General features: G+C 35.0%; 1 protein-coding gene across 1 annotated transcript; it reads left to right on the forward strand.

Annotated features, from left to right (window-relative positions):
- The first annotated feature begins 11,180 nt into the window (after positions 1–11,180).
- Positions 11,181–22,160, forward strand: NTS (neurotensin). Its single transcript, XM_077844401.1, has 4 exons — positions 11,181–11,376; positions 13,627–13,688; positions 19,365–19,589; positions 21,811–22,160. Exons 1-4 carry the CDS (start codon positions 11,304–11,306, stop codon positions 21,961–21,963), a joined length of 513 nt encoding a protein of 170 aa, XP_077700527.1. The 5' UTR covers positions 11,181–11,303; the 3' UTR covers positions 21,964–22,160.
- Positions 22,161–23,745: the final 1,585 nt, after the last annotated feature.

Consider the following 23,745-nt stretch of genomic DNA (forward strand, 5'->3'; position numbering starts at 1 on the left):
CGATGGACACCGAGGCTCCTTCCGCAGTTTGGCTATTGTGGACATTGCTGCTAGAAACATCGGGGTGCAGGTGAAATGAGTGAAAATATCAGTGAGGGAGACAGAACATGAGAGACTCCTAACTCTGGGAAATGAACGAAGGGGAAGTGGGCAGGGGGTTGGGGAGACTCGGTGATGGGCACTGAGGGGGCACTTGACGGATGAGCACTGGGTGTTATGCTATATGTTGGCAAATTGAACTCCAATTTAAAAAAAAGCTAAAATTATAAAGCTTCTAAAAGCAAACATAGAGAAACATTTCATGACATTGTGATAGGCAAAGATTTCTTAGGATATTAAGAGCACTAACCAGAAAGAATAAAAGGGATAAATTAGATTTTATTAAACTTAAACACTTCTTATCGAAAGACATTCCTACAAAAATAACCAACTTAGAAACCGGGAAAAAGTATTGGCAATACATATACCTACTCAGAAAACTGTATAATGTAGTGATAAAAAGATAAGCAATCCAATTAAACAACAAATAAAGACCTGAAAAAAACACTTCCCAAAGAAAAATATAAGAATGTTTACACATGAAAGAGCTCGACATCATTAGTCATGAAGGAAAAGCAAATTAAAATCAGATGCCACTTTATACCCAATATAATGACTAAAATTCAAAAGAATGGCCACACCAAACATTTGCAAGAATAGTATTAGTGGGATTTTAACAACCACATAGGAAACTGGCCATTTCTTTTTAAGTTAAGCACACATCTACTCTATAACTCAGAACATCCATTCCAAATATTTTATCCAAGAGCAGTGAAAATATATGTCCAGAAAAATACTTAAATGTTAGTATTTACAAGAGCTTTATTCAAACTCTAAACTGGAGAAAGACAATATGCACTTCATAGGAGAATGTATACGCAAATTATAATAATATGCCTGCAACAGACCAATCGCAATAGAGGCACAAACTACTCATATGTGCAATAACTTTAGTCTTAAAAACGTTATACTGAAAAAAAAAAAAAACGTTATACTGAGCAATAGTAGATGTTCACAAAAAAGTACACAATGATTGTATTTATATGAAGATTGAGAATAAGCAAAATTAAGTGTTTGCCTGTGATGTCAGAGCAATTCACTGGGAATGTGCATGAGAAAATTTTCAGGTGTGAAAGATGATCTTCACCTTTAATGGGTTTTGAATTGCACAAATTCAAACATTTGTCAAAATTCATCAATCTTTACACTTAGGATCTCTATCTTTCACTATATATGCATTATGCCTCAGTTGAAAAACAAGCCACAGAGGGACAAAAGTTATATATTGCACTACCATTAAAAGATCTCCAAATTGGAAAGCAAGGAGTCTTTGGAGAGAATGAAGAAGAAAAAAGTTTGCATAGAATTTCTGAGATGGAGTCTAATTTAAGATCTTGTAAATAGATACTAGAATGATCCAAAAAGATTGAGCTGTGTCAACATCAAGTAGAAAGAGAACAATCGGAAGCACAAGCTCATGCTACTGAGTGCTTGGCATCCACTTCATGCATACACACTTTGTGATCTATGCGTGCCACATAGGAAAAAATATAATCCACATGATGTTGAAATTGGCTCAGACAGTTAAAATTTAAAGCCACAACTCAACAATGATTGGAATAATACTTAAACCAGGGACTAACAAAATGGTGCATCTTGAGGCTCAATTCAGGACATAGATACTTCAATTTGATTGAAACAAAATTTCTTGTTTCCTTCTCAGGGTCCATCTAGTTGGGGTAAGAATCGTATTGTCATGAGGCAGATTAACAAGAGAAAATCAACTTTAATAGCGTGCATACAGGGAATCCATAGAAACTCCAAAACAGGCAAAATGAGATATATACATTATTCTGAACTAAGGAGAAGGGGTGTGGGTCTGGGACATGAGAGGAAAAGAATACAATTCTCAGGGCAATAAGAAGGAGACCAGATGTGTAGTAATTAGACGGTTGTCCTGCCATGCAGATGGGGCACTCAGATAAAATTTATTTCTGCTAATAAACTCTTGTTCTGGGAAAGACCTCCAATTTAGATTCTTTTCGATAGTTAAGGGAGGTGCGGAAGTTTCTCTTGAGGCCTTAGAGTCTCAATTGCCTTCAGCTCAGAGTAATATTCATGCTTAAGTGGTCCACCTTGGCCCATACGGTTGTGAAAAGGAAATTTAAACTGAATATTCACATTTAACAATTGTAACATTTCCATAAAAATCTGAATTTTTGGGAAATGCTAAAAAATGGAAAGATCTGCCATCTTGGGTCTCTATTTCCACACGAAGAAAAATAATCTAAGCTCAGTTGCGAGCCGATGATTCTCTTAAATAAGGGCTTAACTAGGACATAATCATCTTCCTGCTCCCTGTAGGCAATTGAGTGTAGATCCCTGATTTATGACCAGATAATCATGGTTATCTGATTTCAAGGCCAGAGAGGGTATAGAAAAAAGGTGATATTATAACATAGAGGAGGAGCCAAAAGATCACAGCAAGAAAGAATCTATGATTTAGAAACTAACAGATTTGTGTGTACTGAAAGATAGCAATGGAAGTGAATAATGCCAAAAGCAAGATATTAAGTAACAGGAAAGGACAAAAGGAGAGGTCTGTCCAAAAAGAAAGCCCATTTTATAGTGACTAATACCCTTCGATGCTTCCCAACTTGTGAAAATGCTGTACTGATACTAGAGAAACTCCTAGAGGATAAATTAATTTCTCAAAATAGTTTGATTGATGTTGAGAGAATAACCTTTCTCTTAGGCTAAGAAGTGAGGTTAGACTGAGCAGTCATGACCAACGTGATAAAGGATTGGAGGTGGAGGAAATTTATAACCCACTTAGCGTATCTAGGTCCATGTTTCCTTCCCTGTAAAATTAAAGTTCAAGACTAGTTGCTCCATACAGCCCCTTTCAGTTCCAACATTCTTTGATTTAAGGAATTAGCAGAGCATTAAAAATATGGTCCGGTACCCTGAGGGCTTTTCTGGTATTTTCATTCTACACGTACTAGTGCCTCCACCTAGAGTACAAAGTGGGAAATGTTCTTCTTTCAAGGCTACTACTCACTTTGACTCCCCCTTGGACTCTAAGTGACCTCCCTTTCCTCCTCATTCTTTGTTCAGACTTTCTAATCCTCCACCCTAGTTAAAACAATTCAGTGCCTGCAGAGCCTCTGGGTAGTCTCTCTGATAAAAAGAAAGATACATAAAAAAAGTTTCTTATTTAGTGGGTATGAATCAATACACACTTAAGCCTGGAAAGGAAGAAAGGCAAGGTTAAACTGATGAATTGCGATCAATTCAAAAATCCAATCCAATCTGACTTTTTACTAAATGTACTTCTACTTAAAAAATGTTAAATTGTATTTTCTTGGTATATATTTTCTACAGCATGTTAATACAAGATATTCTTTACCTTGTGCTTGGATCCAGTGTTGATACTAGAACGATGAGCTATTGTAATAGAAAGCATTTAGTCTCACCCAGCCTTAATAAGTCCCCTCACGCTTATTTATTTTTAATTATTATTTTTTTAAAGATTTATTTATTTATTAATGAAAGAGAGAGAGAGGCAGAGGGAGAAGCAGGCTCCATGCAGGGACCCTGATGTGGGACTCGATCCCGGGACTCCAGGATCACGACCTGGGCCGAAGGCATGTGCTAAACCGCTAAGCCACCCAAGGATCCCCCTCTCATGCTTATTTAAACTCTCTACTGGCTTTGTGTCTTAAGCTTTGCAATGGAAATAATATCGGCCCCTCCTTCACAGTGTGCTGTGTTACATGAAATCAAGTTAACCTGGCACCATGCCTCAACGGGTCATCGACTAGGTTCTCAAGGAATGAATTTCAGGTTTCATCTCGAGTTTACTCTGAGGCCTGTGGTATTGCTTATGCTGGCTGGTTCTTGACCCAGAATGCTGTCTTATTCACTTTAGTTCTCTGCCTCTACCTACCGGCCCTCCTTACTTTTTCTGAGCGAATTGGCTTACCAAGTTGGAAACACCAATGTGTGCCTTTAGGACTACCATACTCTTGCTTTTTTAAAAAAATGGTAATTTGCAAAATGTCAATTGCAATTAAAAATAGTATTCAAGGCTCCCTTCAAGAAAGAAATTCTCTCATACCATTTGGCTAGCAATTTGCTTCCTGGATTTCGCTCTTCACAGATTGGAGAATGAGAATGTCCTTGTGAGAGGGAAGGGAGAGATAGCTACCCTAAACCCATCAGGTAGGGGTGCTTAGAATTTCATTAGTTTATTAATTCATCCTATTAACAATATTTACTGAGTTACCATTAGGGGGAAGCATTAATTTGTGTTCTGAGAGCAAAAGAAATAACCGACACAAAAAAATGATTATTGCTTTTACTTTCAGAAGACAAAATATTAAAGGACAAAAAAAGACTGTAAGATTGAATGGGATAGCAGTGGGATGAGTTTTGAAATGAATAGTTGTATCAGTCAACTAACCCCACAAAAATGCTGCATTACAAACTACCCTACAGCTCTGTTACTTCAAAGAAACTATTTAATCCTGTTCATATGTCAGGAAGCTCTGCTTCACACTGCAGGCTTACAAGACAGCTAGTTTGGCTTTGACTCATATTTCTCCTCGTTTGGGGACCATCCAGGAAAAGTTCTTGTGGCAGTGGCAGAGGAGCAAGGAGGCAAGCCCCAGGCTGCAAACATCAAGTCTTTGTTTTCCTAATGTCTGCTAATATCCCCTTAACTGAGCAAGCCTCGTGGCTGAAGTCGTGGTCAGAGAGTGGGAAAGTACGTTCCACCCACTCTGGGAGGAAGCAGAAATGAGCACTTGCTAAATAATAATCTAATTACAATGTTCATTGACAATCTTCGAGGAGGGGCGCCTGGGTGGCTTGAGCAACTGTCTTTGACATCTGCCTGTGGCTCAGGGCATGATTCCGTGGTCCTGGGATCAAGTTCCGCATCAGGCTCCCCACAGGGAGCCTACTTCTCCCTCTGCCTGTGTCCCTGCCTCTCTGTGTCTCTCATGAATAAATAAATAAAATCTTTTTTTTTTTTTTTTTAAAGAAAATCTTTGAGGAAAAAGATTGGCCTTTTGAGCAAGAGCCAGAAGGCCAGTGTGCTTGAGATACAAGACAGAAGGGAAGAATGGTAGGTAGGGTATGACTGTAGAGACGGAGACAGTGTCCCACTCCAGAAGATATAAGCCACAGACAGAAATTGATTCAAAGTTTAGTAGGATCCAGACAGGAAGTTTTAAGCAGAGGGTGACAAGAATGCATTTGCATTAAAAACAAAACTTTTCTGGCTACTGTGTGGTGGTTACATTGAAATAGATCAAGACTGTCAGTAGAGACACTATTTGAGTGGCTCTTGCTGTAGCTCGGAGGAGCAGTAATGGCTTAGACTACAAACTACCTGGATATGATAATGGAGTAAGGAAAAGCACTTGGATTTGGAATACATATTGGTGGCAGACCTACACCTTGGGGTGTTTTGCTATCTTGGAAATGGTAGGGAGTAAGAAAAAATTATAAATCTCTTCCAGTTTTTGATCAATGCAATTTAGTGAACAATGGATGGTCCCGGTAACTGAAATGGAGAACACTAGAAGAGAAGGATAGCTTTAGAAAGGTGTTTGGAGGAATCAAAAGTTTTGTTTTGGAGAGTTGAGTTTTCCTAATGATTCTCCAGGTAGAGCTGCTGAGGATGTGACTGGTTATACGATCTGGGTAGTCAAAGATACAATTTGGGAAGTTATTAGGTAATAGAGTTTAAAGCAATGAGACTTATCAGGCCACCAGGGAAATAATCTAAATTGAGACAAAGAAGACCAAGGAATACTAATAACATAAATCATTATGTTCCAAATTCAACATCTAATATCTTCCTAAGATAAAGAAAGAAAAAGTGTTTTACTAAATCTGCTCCTAGCAAACGGTAGCTCAAGTGCATCTGTTCTGATTTGGGTGTTACAGGTGCTACAGAAATGTTCTTAGACTTTGTAACACTAAAAAACATTAAACTTAGACTTTCAACCTTAAAAAAAAGAGGTAAAATTTTTCTTTCAATAAAAATCCATCCTATTCTTTAGAATTACATTCTAATTTGTAAAAGTAAGTAAAATAAAAGAGGAAGGACGTTTTTTTTCTGTAATGCTTTCATCTTGCTCTTACTCTAAAAGGGAACTTGTAAGGACAACTCCTTACTTGAGTATTACATGTAGCGAGAGGTGATTTATTTATTTATTTATTTATTTATTTATTTATTTATTTATTTATTTTTTATTGGTGTTCAATTTGCCAACATATAGAATAACACCCAGTGCTCATCCCATCAAGTGTCCCCCACAGTGCCCATCACCCTGTCACTCCCCCCCCCGCCCACCTCCCTTTCTACCACCCCTTGTTCGTTTCCCAGAGTTAGGAGTGAGAGGTGATTTTTGTGAGCATCTCAATATTTTGATATAAGAAACAAGATTTGAAATGAGATATGAGAAACAAGACTATATGAGATGAGAAACAAGATTATAAGTGAGATCAGCAGTAACTGCAATGTGCGGCATCCTTAGTTAAATATGGCAGCTCATTAACACGTGGGTTCCAGGCAAAGCTTGTGTTATAATTGGAGTTTAAGTTGCAAAATATGCTTTGACCGCAAAAGTCCATCATCAATTCTTCCAAGTTAATTACTTTTAAGATTCAAGAGTAGATACAGGAAGAGCCAAAGGGAAATGAGCTGGGAATTTACAGAGATTATGGGCAAGGCATGGTTACACATAGATCAAGAAATGGGGCATTTGGTTTACATTTACCTAAAGTCTCCAATGTCTGGGTTATATGCATTTCAAGTGTAAGATAGTATATGTGGGTGTGGGTGTGTGCATGCACATAACTATCTGTATGTTTAGAAAATGGACTTTAATTGAATGGAAAAATCAATCAGGTTTACAAAGAGATTGACATCATTGTTTGTTCAGATGAATCAGAGTTACAGTTCCAGACCAGAGACTCATTTAGAGGAATGGACTAAACCCATAACTTATCCTAAGCACTCAACTGATGAATGCACATGATCCTAGGATGTTCTTCATAAATAATTTTCAAAAGTTGACTTTCCCAGTCAGGGAAGAAAAGAATGACTAGAGAAAAAGGCAGAGAAAACTGACTTAGGTAAAGACTCACATCAAATATTAAGACTAGTGATAACAAAGGAGTTGTAAATAATTGAAAGATTGCAAAAGAAAGAAATGATTTCAAAACAATTGAAAACATTGTGGCTGAAAGGAGTGTTACATATGGAAGCATGGAAAACTATGTGAGAATTTAAAAATAATTAGTATTTTAGTTCGATTTAGTAGAAGGGTATTGAATACTAATAGATTGTAAACGTTGCAAGAATATAATGATGAGTAAGAGTCCTTTCCTTCTAGAAGTTCACAGTAGTAGAGGAGGACAAATAATTTTCCCCATAGACTTCTGGATTCTTGGCTGAGAAACCCAGTAATAAAAGACAGATTAACAGGAGAAAAACAAACTGAAGCTTAATAACATGCCTACAGCCTGTATACATGGGAGATATCCATAGGAGATAACTCCCCAAATGGCCCAACCCTCCACCTTAAATGACATGTCCAGTTAAAGACAAAAGAAGCTGTTGAGGTGGGTTGAGGGGGCCAAAGAAAAGCACCATAAACAAGTGGAAGGGTGCTGTGCAGATCTAAGACCTTCCCCACTGGTTTAGAGTTTCTAGAGATTTAGTTATTCTTCCTGGTACAGAGAGGGAGACAGCCTTACAAATGGAGATTCTCCTTATTAACATCAATATCTCTGACGAAAAGGTAACTCCTACATGGTTTTCAGAGCTCCCGTATCTACTGTTTCTTGAAAATAACCATTTTGGGGACAACTGGGTGGCTTAGTGGTTGAGCATCAGCCTTTGACTCAGGTCGTGATCCCGGCGTTTTGGGATGGAATCTCTCATCAGCCTCCCTCTGCTTCTCCCTCTGCCTATGTCGTGTCTGTTTAGATGAATGCCTTTCTCTCTGTGTCTCTCATGAATGAATAAACAAACAAACAAACAAATAAATAAAACATTTCAAGAGAATGAATATGCCAAAGAGGCAGGCATAATTTGGGGTGACAAATTCTGCTCTCCTTCACAGTTCTCCACAAATAGATGAGCAGTTAGCAGACTCTGGGATGAGTAGAAGTAGCTAAAACTCGTTCAGAATTCAAACTTGGAAAGGTTTACTTCTACAGTCTTTACAAAATGAGAGATAATGTCAGAAATAAGAGAAAAGGAGGTCTACAGGAAGATGGAGGGCAGATTCCATGGGGTTGGAAACACCAAAGGGAAAGTTTTAGGTATTAAAATTAAAATTCATATTAAAGTATGAAAAGGCTGGAGAGACCGGGAAGCTGTTAATGGAGATGATGAAGCCTCCAAAGGTACAGGAAGAAATCACCTGGAATGGAAGAGCTCAAGTTGTTGCTGAGCTTTCTCATCTCCAAACTAGGTCTACAGACGACTCTCTCCAAATGCCAATCTTTCAGGCGTTTCTGTTGATTATCTCAAGGCAATAACTAATAAGGGTCTGACTTAATTCACAGTACAAGCTCTGAAATCTATGTAGGTAGGGACGTTGCCATCTATAGGTCCCCGGAATAAACCTATTTAGACAGATAAAGAGATAAACCTATTTGGAGTTAGCCATGGTGACCTCAGATTGGAAGACCAACACATGAAGATTTTCAAAGGATGGTAGTCAAACTCTGTATTCGTTATTGTAGGGGCTAACTAAATGCTAGCAGGATTTTAGGCAAAGCCTTTAAAGTAAAAATGGTTTACCAATCTCCATAGGAAAGTACCTCAAATCCTGCTTTAAAGGCATCATTTGGGTACTTCCTAGAATACTTCTTTTTTTTTAAAGATTTTATTTATTTATTCCTGAGAGACACAGAGAGAGAGAGAGAGAGGCAGAGACACCGGCAGAGGGAGAAGCAGGCTCCATGCATGGAGCCTGATGCAGGACTCGATCCCAGGACCCTGGGACCACTACCTGAGTCAAAGGCAGATGCTCAACCACTGAGCCACCCAGGCATCCAAGGGATAACAGATTTTTAAAATACCAATTGAAGATCAGAAAAAGTTTATCTATATTCATAATCTTACCACAAAAATTTTCACATTTTTTTCTCCCTAGAAGAAAAATAGTGTCTAGCATCTATTTGATTTTAGATCATTTGACATTAGTTAACATATTTTCCTCCAACTCTTTCAGATTTACTATATATTTTAAACAATTCTCAGATTGACAGCTAATATGCAAGTGATATTTTCTCAACATTTTCTTGAGCTTTATTTATTAATCGCTTGAGGAGAATAGGAATCACATTTCCTTTTTACTAGCAGGCTGCTATCACACGTTTTTAAAGATTATTCTTTGTATTTGCAATCCAAAAGCAGATAAAGCAACTAATTTAAATATCACACAAAGCATATAAAGTTCCTCTATTTTTTTTTTCATCAAAGTAGCTTTAAGAGAATTCTATCACAAAGAGTGAGAAGAAAGTAAATATAATCCTCAGAAATCTAATTAGGTGAAAATAAAAAGCTCTTTAAGCCTCTGTTGCGCCCTCTTGTGGTAGGAAAGCAACTGTTTAGCAGTATATAGTTTCGCATTTCTTTGTCAATTAATGACCTTTGGCATAAGACTTTCAAGTGGGTCATGTTCAATATTGCGTTGTACATTAAATTCGCAAAACAAACTAAAAGAATAATGCCATCCTTTGTTAGATCCCTGAACATCAAGTTATACAAATGATTCCTTGCTATTTTAAATAATTATTCAATGTCTGGAATTAAGCTCTTTTCTTACGTTTAAGGTAAAAATAGAGAAGTTAATCTCATTGAATATACCATAAAATATAAATCAATTCTCTAGAGAAAATAATACAGATTTAAATAAGTCTCAGACAATGTTACCTTCAAATATTCACATTCCTAACTGCATCCCCTTTTCAGATCATTCCATGTATCCTGAAATACTTCATGCAAGAAGAAAGCTTCACTCCAAAAGACATTTTGAGCAATTTTTTTTTCTGAGGACCCAGAGATGAAATGAGCATCATTGTCATTTATAAAATACGATGTGGAGACACAGTCTTAGAAATCTGACTTTAGTGGATGGTGATTGTTTAGGACTGTTTCCTTTCCAAAAGTACAATTTCATTTTTATGACTCTAACAGGGGAAAAAAATTGATGTAATGGTAAAAACCAGTAAGAAGGAGGTTATAAAAAGAATAGGTTATAGCATCAATGAATCCAAAAGGAGCAGAGCAATGCAGAGGGAAAAGAGTAGTGTATCAGAAAACATCGGTAATACATAATGATACGGATTTCCACCTATTAACACAAATAGTTGTTAGTTGGATTTCATAAACATGACATTGTTTTTCTAAGACATCTAACCAAAGTCAGCATACATAATTCAATCATTCTCTCAGTTACTTAAAATAAAAACTTTCCAATTTGTTAGGAAATAATGTCCTGTTCCTTAGAACTACTGGTCTTTCATTTTTTAATTGTTTTTTTCTTTCTTTCTTTTGTTTTCCACTTAATCTCTATATCATACCTGATTCTCTGATTATCTTTCACTTTCTTCCTTCTTCTAGCATTCATTATATAAGACCTATATTAGCCCCTAAACCAGAAAACATTTGCTCCCAAGTGTGGGTTATCAGAAAAGAACCCCAACTCTTTAAGACTCCCAAAGCTTAAGAATCACTGATTTCATACATTCATCTCGGAGACTTTGCTTATATTAGAAATAACAGTTCTCACGCTTCACAAAATCAAAATGACAACTTCTTGGAGTCAGAAATGAGAGGAAATGGGGAAAGAGAGGTACTGTAAGGTTTTTTTTTTTTTTCCAGTATGCTCTATATGGAATTGCTTTTGAATGACTCCCATGCGTCAGAAATCCAGAGCAACAGTGGCAATTAGGGTAGATGTCACTTTCACTGGAAGTGGGGGAGGAGTGTGGGGGGACAAAGGAAAAGGGGAGGAGGAAGTGGAGAGAGGAGAGGAGGGCACATCCTGAAAAGATAATCCCTGTGCTATCATGACATCATCGTTCTGCATGTATATATAGGGAATGGCCAAAGCATCTCTCAGAGTTCACTTTCCAAGTCAGCTGAAGGCAAGAGGAAACGCTAGAGAAAGCCCCTTTCAGCCTGTCTGTGACGTTTATGGACTTGGCTTGCTAGAAGGCTCAAGGAGATGATGGCAGGAATGAAAATCCAGCTGGTGTGCATGATACTTCTGGCTTTCAGCTCCTGGAGTCTGTGCTCAGGTAAGCTTAGCTGCATTTCACAATTCCCTGGAGTGATTTCTTTTTGGTTTTTTTTTTTTTTTTCACTGTATTGCTACTTATGTTAATGCATCCAGGGAAAAGAGTTTCTCCTTTATTCAGGATTTGCTTTCTCAATGATACAAACTGAGTATATTCTTTCTCTGTCATTATGATTACAAGAACTGAGAGATTTCAATTTCCCTTTTAAATCTGCAAAGTAATCAAAGAGATTTCAATGACACACTTCATGCCCTCCTCTTGGAAGGTAACCACCAGAGTAGAAACAAAAATGTGTAGAACTTAAATTAGGCTGGTCAAAATCTGATGAGAAGTACAGATGCAGTGCCTGTCAAAGTGCAAGCTCACAGTTAAAACCCATTCCTTTCAAAATGCTTTTTCTCATCCTCACTCATTCTCTTAGGAAGCAGAGGCTTCTCCCTCTCCCAGATTATTTTTTTCTTAACTGTGTGTGTATGTTAAGATACAAATGAAGTGAAAACTGATGTTTAATGAGTGAATGAATGAACCGTTATTTATAGAAAATTATTCCTAAAAATATAAAAATATTCCAAGTACTGTTAGACAATACATTTTGTATAGTCCTTCTATGTGACAGATAAGCATACTATTAATTTAGTTTTTTTCATGTTAAGTTGATACAAAATGTAATTGGAAAATTGGCATGTTTATATCAATGTTTTGCATGTGATACCTAAGAAGCCATGTATTGCTAAAGATCTATCAATAGCTCACCTTGAAAATAAGACTTGAATTTAAAAGAGTAACACGAAATGTTATAATATTGCAATATCAGATCAAAGTGGAAAAAAAATAAGGGATAAATGCAGCAAAAATCATTTCACCTGTTTTATACTTTTTATTTTATATATATGACATTGAAATGTTTAATCCAAACTCCTGCTATGATCTTATTTAAATTTCGAAACTAAATCTGGCAGAAGATATGAATGTTAGCAAATTTTTTTATTTCTTTTGATCATGAGAAAAAAGATCTTGAGCTTCTAGGTTCACAAAACTTTTAATGGTATAAATACCAAATTTTCTACAGTTATGATTTTATCTATTACATGAGGTTAAGGGTATATTTAGAGCATATGAAAAAAATTGGGTTATTGATTAAACACTGTGTTTACTAACTCTTGAAGCTTCTTGCTCTGATAAGTCAAAATCTGTAGGGATTTTGGTATACAGTGTTCCTAAATGGCTAAAGGAATTTGTCATTCTCTTGAGAAACAGACTGGGCTTTGAGCAAATAGGAGAAAAAGACCTCTGGTGTAATTTAGGTCTGGACACAATTTAACAAATGGTTTCTCTAAGTGTGACACTTCTTTTTATTAAGAGTCTGTACTTCAAAAAAAAAAAAGAGTCTGTACTTCAAGGAAGATGGTCATTTTAACATCTGCTTTGTTTTATGACAGACCAGTGAGTATGAATTAAGTCATGTAATTATGGTCTTCTATAACTTTATTCCTATTACTAGTAGTATTTTTCTAAAGTTTTCTTCTCTGCAATATATTGACTAGGGGAAATTGGAAAGGATGTCCTAATAAAAGTCGGAGGTCCATTTTCAACACAAGTACACATGTATTGATGGACAATTCCACTTTGGCTTACCCAATCTGCTTAATAGCCTGTGATAAAATAGCTAAGTACACATAACTTTAAGTTATTCATTTAAAGTAAAAAAACAAATCTTTCAAAGTGTGTTTTGTAAAATAACATCTCAAGTTGACTAAATCTCAGTATCTTTCTTATTCTAAAATTATCAGTAAACAATCCCTTTGGTTTTGTCTTGAAAAAGCATCATGTACACATCTTTCATTATGTTGTTTTTAAAATATCAATATGCATATATTCTATATATGTAAACTATTGCTGGTAAAAATTAACCAGCATTTTTGATGAAATCTTTAGTATATGATACAATCAGTTTTTTAAAGAAAAATACTGAGATTCAGAGATTAAACAACTCCAATACATCAATAACTCTTTTGACATATAATCATGTGTTTATTTTCTTAGAAGTGCTTTTATTATTCTAGCTGCCTGTTAGCCCGAAATAAAACCATAATTATTTTTTCTGAATATTATTTTAAGGATAATAAATGCATAGAAAAACAATAAGCCTCTAAGACTAATTTTTTTGAGATTAATATAAAATCTGTAGGTTACAATATAATTATTTGATATATGATTATATAGTAAACATGTGGTTTTGATTTTACTCAGATTCAGAAGAGGAAATGAAAGCATTAGAAGCAGATTTATTGACCAATATGCATACATCAAAGGTAACTTTTTCTTTTCTTTAACCAAGAATTGAAAAGCATATAAGTTCTCATTATGAACATGATGTCCTTTTCCTACAGTTAATAACTTCCCATTAAGACTAAAAAGTTCATCAACAAGCATTTCCTTTTTTCAGGAAACTTTTCCTTGAGTTCAAAGGAGTTAAGGGTGTTGATGCGAAAGGAAAAGAAATTATAGTGACTATCCATCAGTATATTGCAACTTTAATTAGGTAGTCGCATATTATTTATGTGGAGATGACAATGTATTTAAAGGAATCCTGTTTCCACTCCTATCACAATGTGTGCAGCAGAAGGTATGCCTTCTGTTAAATACATGCAGGAAAACGAAGTGACATTTTAGCCTTTTTTCTTATATTGGGAAGAGTAAAATGGAGTTCTAAATTAAAAATCTCCTAGTCATTTACATTAAATCTATGACTAGATTTACATTCTCCCTATAACAGGAGTGTCATCTACACTGCATATGGTTTTTACTGAATCAAGTGAAACTTTGCATATCCGACTCTGTTATTCCTCTCTTGCGGTCTTGAAAACAAGGTTCCTAGATCCCAACCTGTACCTAGAAATAAAACAATTAGAAGATACTTGATTACCATGCTACTACACAGTATTGATTTACCCAGAGCAAGTCAATCAGTGTGTATCTAAATGCAGAAACAGAGAACAGAATTTCCAACCAAAAGACGTTTCTCAAGGAAAAATCAAATTTGAGTTGAGGCAGACTCCTGGTATAATCACTACTATAGCACTGGGGTACCAAGGCAGAGGATTCAACAGATGTTATGATAAGAAGGTAAGTGCTCAAAAATCCTAATTTTTGAAGCAATACTCCAACTCATTCCTGCTACCTCAGGTTTCTCTTCCTTAATTGGATGAGCATATCCCAGGTACAATGATCCCTATTATACTTGTAGAATTATATATAATAGTGGTTTTGAAGGAGAAATACCCATTTTTGGATGTACTTGAGAGTGTGGGGCATTATTATTTGAAAGCTAACAAAGATATGTTGTCTACAATGATCCTTAAAAGACATTTGGGGAAAATTTAAGTGCGTATATTTTCACCATTGCCCAGATCTACTGAAGTTGAATAGATTAAAACCAAATTGTTTCATTGTTTGGTAGGCTTTCCACCAGGAGAGATCAAATTTAGTGTAGTCATTAAAACTCAATAACAAATAATGACCTTAAGATAATTGATCTTTTGTTTCATATTCTGTCTGAATAGCAACACTTACAATTACTTCAACTCAAAAATAGGAAAACAAGTAAAGCCAATAGTTTGTGTTTAAAAATGGGGCAGATTGGAATGACTTAGCTTCTCAGTAGAGATTTTACCTCTGTAATTCTAAGTTTACATTGACACGTAAAAATCCTAAATAATCCCTCAAATGTAGTACAGTTGGGGGAGTGCTAGCTACTTTGTGAAAATGTGGAAGTAGAGCTATGATTTCTTCCCTAGAGTTGCAAGGGAAAAACAATTCCAGTTTATGGAGTGGTTTGGTTTTTCTCTTAAATACATAAAAATACACGTACAATAACATTTTTCTCTTTTATTTAGTCTTGGAAAAAACTCTAAAATGGATCATGGGAAAAAATTGAATCCCATTGCCTCCTTTTAACTGAGGAAAGTAAAATACAGTCTATAAGGAGAAGGCACCCAGAAGCATAATTCTTTCAATTTTGCTGCTTGGATGGGAACAAAAAACTCAGCTCACTCCTTATTTTTTTCAAAACTACTATTCTTTATTTTTCTTTGGCTTAATTGATTTCTGGTGGGTGTAGAGTTCTATGCAAATGAAAACTCCAAACTTATGATCATTTTAGCTAAACTACTACATTTAAAAATGTAAGAGAATAGTATTTGATATTGGTAGAACACCATTATTAAAAGCTTCAGAAAACTTCAGGTTTCTTCTTTCCACTTTAAAGGTAAAATATTTGAGCAATTTCAGTTTTAGAATAAAGCTCTTTGGACATTGAAATACTAGTGCGAAAATTTACTTAACAGTCAAGAGAGAGTCCAAAGCTTGAAAAGTAGAAGATAAATTTTTCTTACAATGTAATTCTCTTTATTACCAGTGCTAGTTTTCATATTGTTCTATTAAGAAAGAGAACTTGGCATAGAAGGCCTTTTTTCAGGATCTCAGAAAGCTGTTACAATGTTGTAATTTTCTATGATCAAACTTAATGCCTTGTATGCAGTAAGAGTTTAATATTTTGGAACTAACTAATCTAGGATCATTACTAATCTAGGATCATTACTAATCCTCACATTTTGTATTCAATTATAAAACTTCAGAACTCCCCCACAAATGACTTTAATTATTTTCAGTTCAGTGAAATATTTGAATTCACAATTTGCAGGACTCATCTGAGTTCAGGGTATTACAGGGAGTGAGTGTTGCCCACATGGGTTAATTAAGGTAACAAAATTCGACCAGAATCTTATTAAAAAGCTAAATCAAAACAAACAAACAAACAAAAAAAAAAAGCTAAATCAAGTAACGGTAAGTAAGAACCATAAATACCCTTATTTTCCTTATCTTGAAAACAAGAAGAGATAATAGTCTGAATTTCTTATCTATAGGCTTAGGTCTATTATAAACATTTTTAATAAAATAATTTGATAAGTAAGAATGTTTATTGTTAAAGAAAAATTATTCATGTCCCTAGCTAAAGGAAGATTTATTCAAGAGGAACTACTGAAATGGAGATTTTGCAGAGATTAGCTCAACTCCAAACACAATCAGGGCAAGTGCATTTATAGCCAAGAGGCCGAGTACGGCTCAGTGGCTGGAAGAAGAGGAAATATCAAGGCTAGAAGGATTCTTGCTAGAAGACACAACAGGATTCTGATATTAAAGACAGAAATTTGATAAAGTATCGGTATTTGATCAGATATCTGGGGTGATCAGATACCAAGCATGAGGCATCTGCAGTAAATGGACCCAGCACAATTCTTGCTAAAACTCAACTAAGGAGACCAAGGACAGAGCCTGAGGTTGGGACCTAGTTAAGAAGGGGGCTCAAAGGAGCCTGATTTAAAGAAAGAGAGCCTTTGCCATTTTTTCTGAATGAAATAGTTGAAACCTTATACAAAATATTCTCAAATACAAGATATCTAACTTAGACATCCTGTAGTCAGTACAGTTTTCTCTGCTGGGCTTCCTAGGTATGACAGGGACCAATGTGACCTTAAATAATTGTACTATTGAGTCATGTAGTGACTACTTTAACTGGCAGAAAGAAACAGGATGATTAATTCAGTTTCCTCATCCAAAAAAGTAACCAGATAACACAAATCCTGACAGATACTTTACAAATAAAGCATTCTGTGGTCATATTAGTTTGGGGAATATTTGACACTATATTGGCACCATTAAAAAGTTACAATGGGGGCACCTGGCTAGCTCAGTTGGTAGAGCATGTAACTCTTGATCTCGAGGTTGTGAGTTCAAGCCCCACTTTGGGTGTAGAGATTACTCAAGAATAATAAATTTAAAAAAATTAAAAGTTACAATAAATATGTGCAAGTAAAAAAGTTCTGAGGATACCTAAGTTCAAGAAATCTTTACAATTTCTTTAAATTTAAGTTTTCCATTGTACTTGACAGGAGAACTCTTTGAGAAACAATGAGTGCAGAACTAGTGTTCCAAGGAGTACACTTTAGAAAACATTCAATTAGATGATCTACAAAGAACTTTCTAAATGTAAAATTATAGTATGCCATTAACTGGCATGATATAAGGTGTTGCTGCCAAACAGTGGAGCATGTCTCTAAGTTTTCCATAACAGAAGAGCTTAAGCAATGGCTGGATAATTGAATTCACAGGGTATGGCTGAAAGGATTTCTAAACTGGCTAAAACCATCCTATGTTATGTTATTATATATCATATTCAAGTCAATATCTTTGTACTCATATATTTGCATGTTCTTAGGGTAAAATCTTAATCAAAGGGTGTGTACACTTTCCATTTTAACACAAGATATCCTTCAAAAAGTTACAACATTCTACACCCAGACTGACAAATATTTAGAAGAGGAAGTAGCCCCATCCCCATGTCCCTAGAACTACACCAAATGAGTGTCCCTGTCCTTTTGAAAGTCTTCCGAGGAGGTGTTGGTGGTCAAGTTGAACATCTTTCCATATATTTCTTCTTTGATAAGGGATTCTGTGACTTGTTTACTCATTTTACTTAAACACAGTTTAAAATTTTTAGTTTTTTTTTTAATTGATGCATTCAGCAGTTTCTTTTTGAAGATCTTTACCTGTATTAAGGATATTAACATTTTGTGGCAGCTTTTACATTAAGGCTGGTCATTTTCCAGAGATGTTCTACACATTTAATTTAAAATCATCCTTTTTTTTATGGATTGTGGTTTAGATATTTGCTTAATAATACCTTTCTAGGTTTATAAAACAAACTTTATATATTTAGACACTATTTTACTTTTACTCATTTGTAACTACAGTAAACTACAGTAGATCAAGAAAGTTATAACTAGATCTAAGTCCAGATTTCCTGATAGCCAATTGTCTCAAGGATTTCAAATGTGAACTCTGTTATACGCTGCTCATTCATTTGTACTTGGACCAATTTGGGGATATTATTTTCTATTCTGTTGTTGCCTTTTGCTGAGCCTTTAAAGTACACTTCAGTATCTGGTAGAATAAGTTCCTCCTCATTGCCTTTTTATTTTTCTAAATCTTGTTATTCTCACACTTTCATGCTTACAAATTAATTATTTTGCCAAATCCCCAACTCCAAAGTCCGGTATCCCCAGGTTTTCCAAATTGGATTTTTTTTTTTTCCAATTGGAATTTTGATTTTCAATTGCATTATGGGGGGGAGATAATTCAGAGACAATGGACATGTGATATTGCCATTATTGAATCCTCTCATCGTGGTTGTGTGGTCATTCACATTTGTGTGTGTGTGTGTGTGTGTGTGTGTGTGTGTGTTTAGGAAAAATGCATGCTTTCCTATATGCCATTTGAAATTTTTATTATTTTGCATTTAGGTTCTCCTAAGTCTTTATGTTTCCTCACTGATTATTATTGGCACATAGGAAAGTTATTGATGGTAATACTGGTTTCAGACAAGATATAATTAGAAAAAATGGTAACTCTAGAAAATATTATAATTTACAAATAAATAAATTGATCAGCTGTGATGCTGCCTATGAGAACTATTGATGTGTGGAATAGATTAGTGATCTCACACTACTGTAATTGTCCAAATCTGTTAGTATCATTGCAGTCCATGCTCCATTAGACACCAAACTGAAGTGTAGTAAAGAGAATAGTATTTTTAATATTTTCATCTGTGATATATGCATATATGTTTACATATTTATACTCACAATTATTTCTATATTTTTGCTTTGCTCATGTATGTGTGCTTGTGTGCATGTTTATAATTGTATTACATTAAAAAATTGAATATAAGAGGAATTGGTACTAATAAATTTTGTGATGTAAGGTTACTAAATTAATAGCAGTGTAAATATGAAGCTAGAGTAAAAGATTCTAAAATATAATGGCTTTAATGGCTTAGCATAATGGAAATTAATTTCTTATTTCATAGAATACAAGTTTTAATTAGCTATTTTTTTATTTTAAGTACCTAATTTTTTTCTATATTTCAGATCAGTAAAGCAAGTGTTTCTTCTTGGAAAATGACCCTGCTAAATGTTTGCAGTTTTGTCAATAACCTGAACAGCCAAGCCGAGGAAACAGGAGAGTTTCGTGAAGAGGAGCTTATTACAAGAAGGAAATTTCCCACTGCCTTGGATGGCTTTAGCTTGGAAGCAATGTTGACAATATACCAGCTCCAAAAAATCTGTCACAGCAGGGCCTTTCAACAATGGGAGGTAAAGCAAAAACAAAATATGAATGTAATTCTCGTTATACTAGTTAGCTTTCATTTGTACTGATTTTTTCTGCCCTGATCATTATCATAACAGGAAGAGTTACAGATATTAAAGAAGAATAAACCATGTGTTTAGGTTAACATTCCTTCAGATCTTCAAAGTGTCCTTCAAATATTTGGAGTTTAGCAAAATATTTTTTCTTCAATCTTAAAAGGGGGATATATCTTAAGGCAGATTTGATCCACATGCTTTTATTGTGCTTAAATGGATGGCATACTTAGGCAATTTTTAGTGGTCACATGCCTATAAAATTTAAGAGCTCAAAATATTTTCTTAGAAACACCAAGTCATGTGTGTCTATAAACAAACACAAAATGAAAGGTTCTACTTGTATTTGAATATATCAGGCAAATAAAACTGGAAAAATCCATATATATGTATTCCTATTTCAATTGAATACATAGATTTCAGGCATCCTTAGCATCTAAACTAGGTCCACCACAGCCAACGCAGCCAAAATCCATTATACAGAAAGAACTACACTAAAATAGGATGAAACAGTTGTATTAAATACTATACTAGTGATTTACTGCCTTTGATTTTGGAACGATTGTTTGTTTGAAGGAGGAAAAGAGAAATGAAAATGCTTTAAAGAAAAAAAAATTAAAAATTTTTCCAACAAGGGAACCATTTCTCTCATATTAACCTCTAAGAGAAATCTGCTTAATGATTTGTATTTCGGGTTTACACCAACATGGCAAATCTGAGGGTGCCTTTCCTGCTAATATAGCAATCTCTGAAGATGACTATCACAGAGACACCCTGAGGAAAAGAAGAAATGCAAACTAGAACTTCTAGTGTTTATTTTAACTTGTAAACAAAAAGATGTTTTCTAGATGAAAAACCAAAAAAAAAAAAAAAACCAAAAAACAAAACTAGTTTAAATTTTACTTGATGGACTCCTAATCCCTAATTCCAGTTCCAGCTAAATAGTTTAGTCTCTAAAACATTGTTTAAGTCAATAAAACTTAAAAAATCCTAATTTTAACATAGGGAAATGTCAATTGTGTGCTATTTATCCAGGAATTGAAAAGAAAAAACCTCAATAAATTATTATACATACAAATCAGGTGCACATACAATTAGAACTTTCACTATTTTAAATGTTTTACTGAGTAATTTAAAATAAAGTGATAATATCATTCAGAACATAATATGAATAATTATAGACTATGTTCACAGAGAAACATAAGATTTAGAAACTAGATTGTCTGCCAGTACCTGTTTTTTCTTCTCTGAAATTGGATGTTATGGGTTGAGATAAAGTACTTGGTGATACAACTCAGTCCATAAGCATTATAATTAAAATTTTAGTCTCCTCTTAGTATTTCTTATGACCCCAAAGATTAGAGGACAATCACAAACACAAAGACAATTCTTATTTTGAACATTTGTTTTAAAATTTCACATAAATTATGTGCAACATTCTGGGACAAGTTCTTAAACATTTTCCGTTAGCTGAAATTTTTGAATCACACCTGTACCAGAAAAAAGGGTTCAGAATTAATTTTAAAATGTGGCATATTCAATGAGATAGTAGGGAAGATTCTACATGGAGATGAACTCCCTTAAGTTATGGAATCTGAACTTGTTTCTAATTATTAGGCGTCACAACCTGAAGAGATCTTTACTATTTAAGCAGAGCTTTCACATGCGTGAATTTCTGTCACAACTAAGTTAGGCAGAGCAGGCATTTCTCTCCCTTTGATTAAGAAATGGATCTTCAGAATGGCTTTCAAGTCAAGTTGGTAATTAAGAGAATATAAAATATAAAATCCTGTTGCCTTTTGAGGCTAAACTTGGCTTACTAAATTAAAAACTCTTTATTTGTTGTTGATTTATAATATATTTTAATGCAATTTAGTTCCTCTGTCATAAATTAAAGCCTGAAAAATCTTCGTAACACAACTAGGTGTGTTACTTCAGTTGGAGGTGTTAGTACATGGCCTTGAACAGAGAATTGGGAAAAACCATATCCTATCTCAGTCAGCTGATAGTCATCTGTCCTTGCACAAAACATTTAATTGCTTTAAACCTCATGTATCTTATCCACCTGTGTCTTACAGTCTGAATAGCAAAAGAGGTAAAATGTAAAATGTAGAAAAATACTCTGAAAGACGTCATGCATGTACGTTTGATTCCTATTGTGCCTATCTTGCAGTTAATCCAGGAAGATGTTCTTGATGCTGGAAATGACAAAAATGAAAAGGAAGAGGTTATAAAGAGAAAAATCCCTTATATTCTGAAACGGCAGCTATATGAGAATAAACCCAGAAGACCCTACATACTCAAGAGAGGTTCTTACTACTACTGAGAGGATAACGATTTCATTTACATGTGATTGTGATTTATCATCCTTTAATTAAATATCAAATTATATTTGTGTGGTAATGTGACAGAAAACAATTATTATGTCTCTTCTACAGTTGTGGTTTATTGGATGTGATTTTTCTGCATTAGTATTAATTGGACTAAATGTTTTAAAATAAACCTAGATCTTGAGCATGACAATGTGTTGCGTGTCATTGGAGTAGGTATTAATTAAGTCACATATAGAATGTCTTGTAATTTTGCAGAGCACTTAATGGGTTGTTTAAACACTCAAAATGTTTGACATTTTAAACCAAATTATAAGGGATTACAACGAGTCCTACAGCAAAGTCTAGCATATATGTCATTGACCCGAAACAAAGTTATAGTACTTCTCTTATCATTTGATTTTTTTTTTAAGTTGAGAGAACAACATGTTCTTTTCCAAGACTCACATAAACCTCTGAGATATGGGGAAGGTAATAGTGGTAAGATAGGATCATCTTAAAAGAATGATTAATAAACTACTGTTAATTATACCTATCTTAGTGAATGATCTTCAGCTAAATTAGTCTTTCTGTTAAATAAACTTAATGACTAATAAAAAGTAGCAAGCTGCTGGAATCATGTTTCTCCCCAAATTTACTTTCATTAGAAGAGTTACCATTTACTGACTTTTTCCCTCATGCTTTGATCCAGTAAATGATAGCTTTATTTTTAATTTCACTGAGGAATTTTTGTGCCTCATATTTTTCCAAGTAGAAGAACATTTCTGAGGCAGAAGGAATTCTTGAAATAATTCCTCATAAATTTCCTTTAAGACCATACTTAGTTAGGGTCCCATAAGCCCTGACACTCTATACAATCCACCATTAGCAGTGGCTTTTTAGATTCTCACCCTTAGAGGGGTCCAGGAAGACCTCTCCTCACAGGGCTGCAACCTAGTTCATAGTCATTTATGAAAGAAAATATGAGGATTGAAGATGTGGAATTAAAGGAGTCTTCAAAACTCCAAGTGTTTTTGAAACTCCAATCAGTAGGATAGAGCAGCAGCATAATAGTCTCTGAATTTTTCTGGTAATACCATGACTTCTCAAGACCACCACCCAGTTAGTTGTCCTTCACCCTGGTATCAGCTTCAATATTAAGAAGTGCCCAAAGGAAAAAAAAAAAGTGCCCAAGGGGTGGAGTGGGGGGGGGGGTGGCGCTGCATGGTACAGTCACTTAGGTGGCTGACTCTTGATTTCAGCTCAGGTCATGATCTTAGGGTGCTGAGGTTGAGCCCCACAATGTGAGCCCCACATTGGGCTCTATGCTAAGCCAGGAGTCTGCTTAAGATTCTCTCTCTCCCTCTTCCCCTCCCACTTGCTCTCTCTGAAATAAATAAATAAATCTTTAAAAAAAAAAAGAAAGTGCCCAAGGCCCTGATCCTAAGACAAAAACTATTTCCTAGCGATTAAGAGATTCAGTTCCACTATTCACTAGTAACCCCGGACAACTTATTTAACTTCTCTTCCCTCAACTACAAAATGTGGATAATAACAGGATTTGAAGGGGGATAAAATGGTCTCATACACGTAAAATGCTTAGAATGGAGTCTGAACATATTCATAACACACTATATTTAACTGTTCTCTAGCCACTTTCATACCATTTTCTTCTTCCTCTTTCAAAAACTACAGAGCATAGCACACTTTCATAATTACATCTGTTTTGAGCAACTACTGATCTCCTAATTGCTTCATTCAATATCCTTGAGGACTTCTATGCCATGTGCAAGAGCCAT

The sequence above is a fragment of the Canis aureus genome, chromosome 13 (assembly GCF_053574225.1).
Source record: "Canis aureus isolate CA01 chromosome 13, VMU_Caureus_v.1.0, whole genome shotgun sequence".
NCBI classification, from domain to species: domain Eukaryota; kingdom Metazoa; phylum Chordata; class Mammalia; order Carnivora; family Canidae; genus Canis; species Canis aureus.

What these genes read in the sequence shown, in the direction of transcription:
- NTS (XM_077844401.1), top strand. Translation starts at nt 11,304, where the DNA reads ATGATGGCAGGAATGAAAATCCAGCTGGTGTGCATGATACTTCTGGCT. An exon ending in CCAATATGCATACATCAAAG is followed by an intron (nt 13,689 to 19,364) that starts GTAACTTTTTCT and finishes TCTATATTTCAG; the next exon opens with ATCAGTAAAGCAAGTGTTTC. An exon ending in GGGCCTTTCAACAATGGGAG is followed by an intron (nt 19,590 to 21,810) that starts GTAAAGCAAAAA and finishes CCTATCTTGCAG; the next exon opens with TTAATCCAGGAAGATGTTCT.